This window comes from Sphaeroforma arctica, assembly GCF_001186125.1.
Source record: "Sphaeroforma arctica JP610 unplaced genomic scaffold supercont1.163, whole genome shotgun sequence".
NCBI lineage: Eukaryota > Ichthyosporea > Ichthyophonida > Sphaeroforma > Sphaeroforma arctica.
The window spans coordinates 41,413-42,984 of NW_014040395.1; the positions used below are offsets into that span (position 1 = coordinate 41,413).

The 1,572-nt window shown below is 42.6% G+C and overlaps 1 protein-coding gene across 1 annotated transcript in view; it reads right to left on the bottom strand.

Annotated features, from left to right (window-relative positions):
• Positions 1 to 871, bottom strand: part of SARC_03261 (hypothetical protein) — a gene marked incomplete at its 3' end in the record, with an annotated part of 10,856 nt that extends 9,985 nt beyond the window's left edge. Inside the window, exon 1 of the mRNA XM_014302942.1 lies at positions 103 to 871. Within this exon, the coding sequence (XP_014158417.1) occupies positions 103 to 620 (518 nt within the window). The 5' untranslated portion in view covers positions 621 to 871. The remainder of the gene's footprint in view (positions 1 to 102) is intronic.
• Positions 872 to 1,572: the final 701 nt, after the last annotated feature.

A 1,572-nucleotide genomic window follows, 5' to 3' on the forward strand; every position in this document is an offset into this window, starting at 1 on the left:
GTGTGTGAGTGAGTGTGTGAGTGTTTTGTGTGTGTTTGTGTGTCTATGTGTTCGCGCGCTGTGAATCTGTAGTTTTAGACATAAATTCATACTTAGGCCTACCTCTTAGACTCTCGACTTTGAGAAAGTGCGCGACGTTTGGAACGTTTCTCATCTTCGTCTTCACTGGAACTACCTGAATATTCCGGTTTTTCATCCCTACGTAATCTTGATTTCTCGGGATATTTTTCCTTCCCCCTGTCTCTATCTCTTTCTTTATCTCTATCTTTACGGCTGCTTTCCTTGTGTGATGATTTCCTATGGCTATGCTTGTTTCGACCAGAAGCCGAGCGTGACCCGTGGCGCCTGCCCCGGTCCCTCGATCTCTCCCTGTCCGATGATGCGCTTCTACTTCGACTCCTGTCCCTACTCTCACTGCCACTGCGACTGGGACTAAAGCTATCACTGCGAGAGCGTGACCGACGGGATCTATAACTCCTACTGGATTTCTTGGATTTACTAGACTTATTGCGGGATGACGACGATTTGGATGCACGCTTATGCTTGTCGCTGCGAGGTGCTGGTGATAGTGAACGACTGCTGCTGTGACTGCGCGTTCGACTACGCCCACGACCCCCCATTGTATTACAAGTGTGAGTGTGTTAGTGGAGACAACTGAATGTTACCGGAGAGATCAAAATGTGCAATACACGTAATAAACAAAATAAAAATTTAGGTAATACCGGCGTATTGAATCTCCACTGTATTCGAAACTTACTCTAGGTATTGTAATTGTTCTGTAAGACTAACTACCGACATTGGTCACAGACCATAGCTACAAGCCCTGTCGCTCTGGTTGTACCGTGGACTATCTTACGTATTTGATTCCGTATGCGTGCCAGCACCGAGTGAAGAACTTCTAACCAACGACTTAACAAGCAAGTAATAAATAACAAACAACTTGTCTGCTCACATTGAAGTCGGTGTGGCTATTTGCCTTTCGATCATGGCCGCCAACTCAGCTGACAGCTATTATGGGCGCACGGCAGTGTGTGTTTTCACTTTTTTGATTCGCGGAAAAGTTCTAAGTCCTATTATTGATTGGTGAAAAAGTTCTTAAACCTATTTCCTATTGGTAGGAAAAGTACACGGGGTAAATTGACTAGGATGGAAAGCATCGCCGATTTTGGCGGGTGGCTGGTTCCTGTGGTTTGATAGTATTTAACATAAAGACTTAAAGTAGAGACGTATTTAGCCCAAATGTCAGTAAACCTTTACTATACGTGATAACGTATTTAAAATCATACACTGTTGTCTCGAGAATTTGAAATCCACACGAAAGTACAACGCTTAACGTTTAAAACGAGAAACGAACTCAGGAGGGCACCATATGCACCTTGGATGCATCAGTCGGATTGCCACAGAAGGACCGTGTTGCTCGTTAGATACGTAAATATTTAAATACATACGTGTGCTCATGTTGTATGCGATATACTAAACATGCCATTCTATATATATTGAGGTGTATTCACATAAAATCATATATATATACATATAAAAATAGGTTCACGTACTATTATATATAAATATATA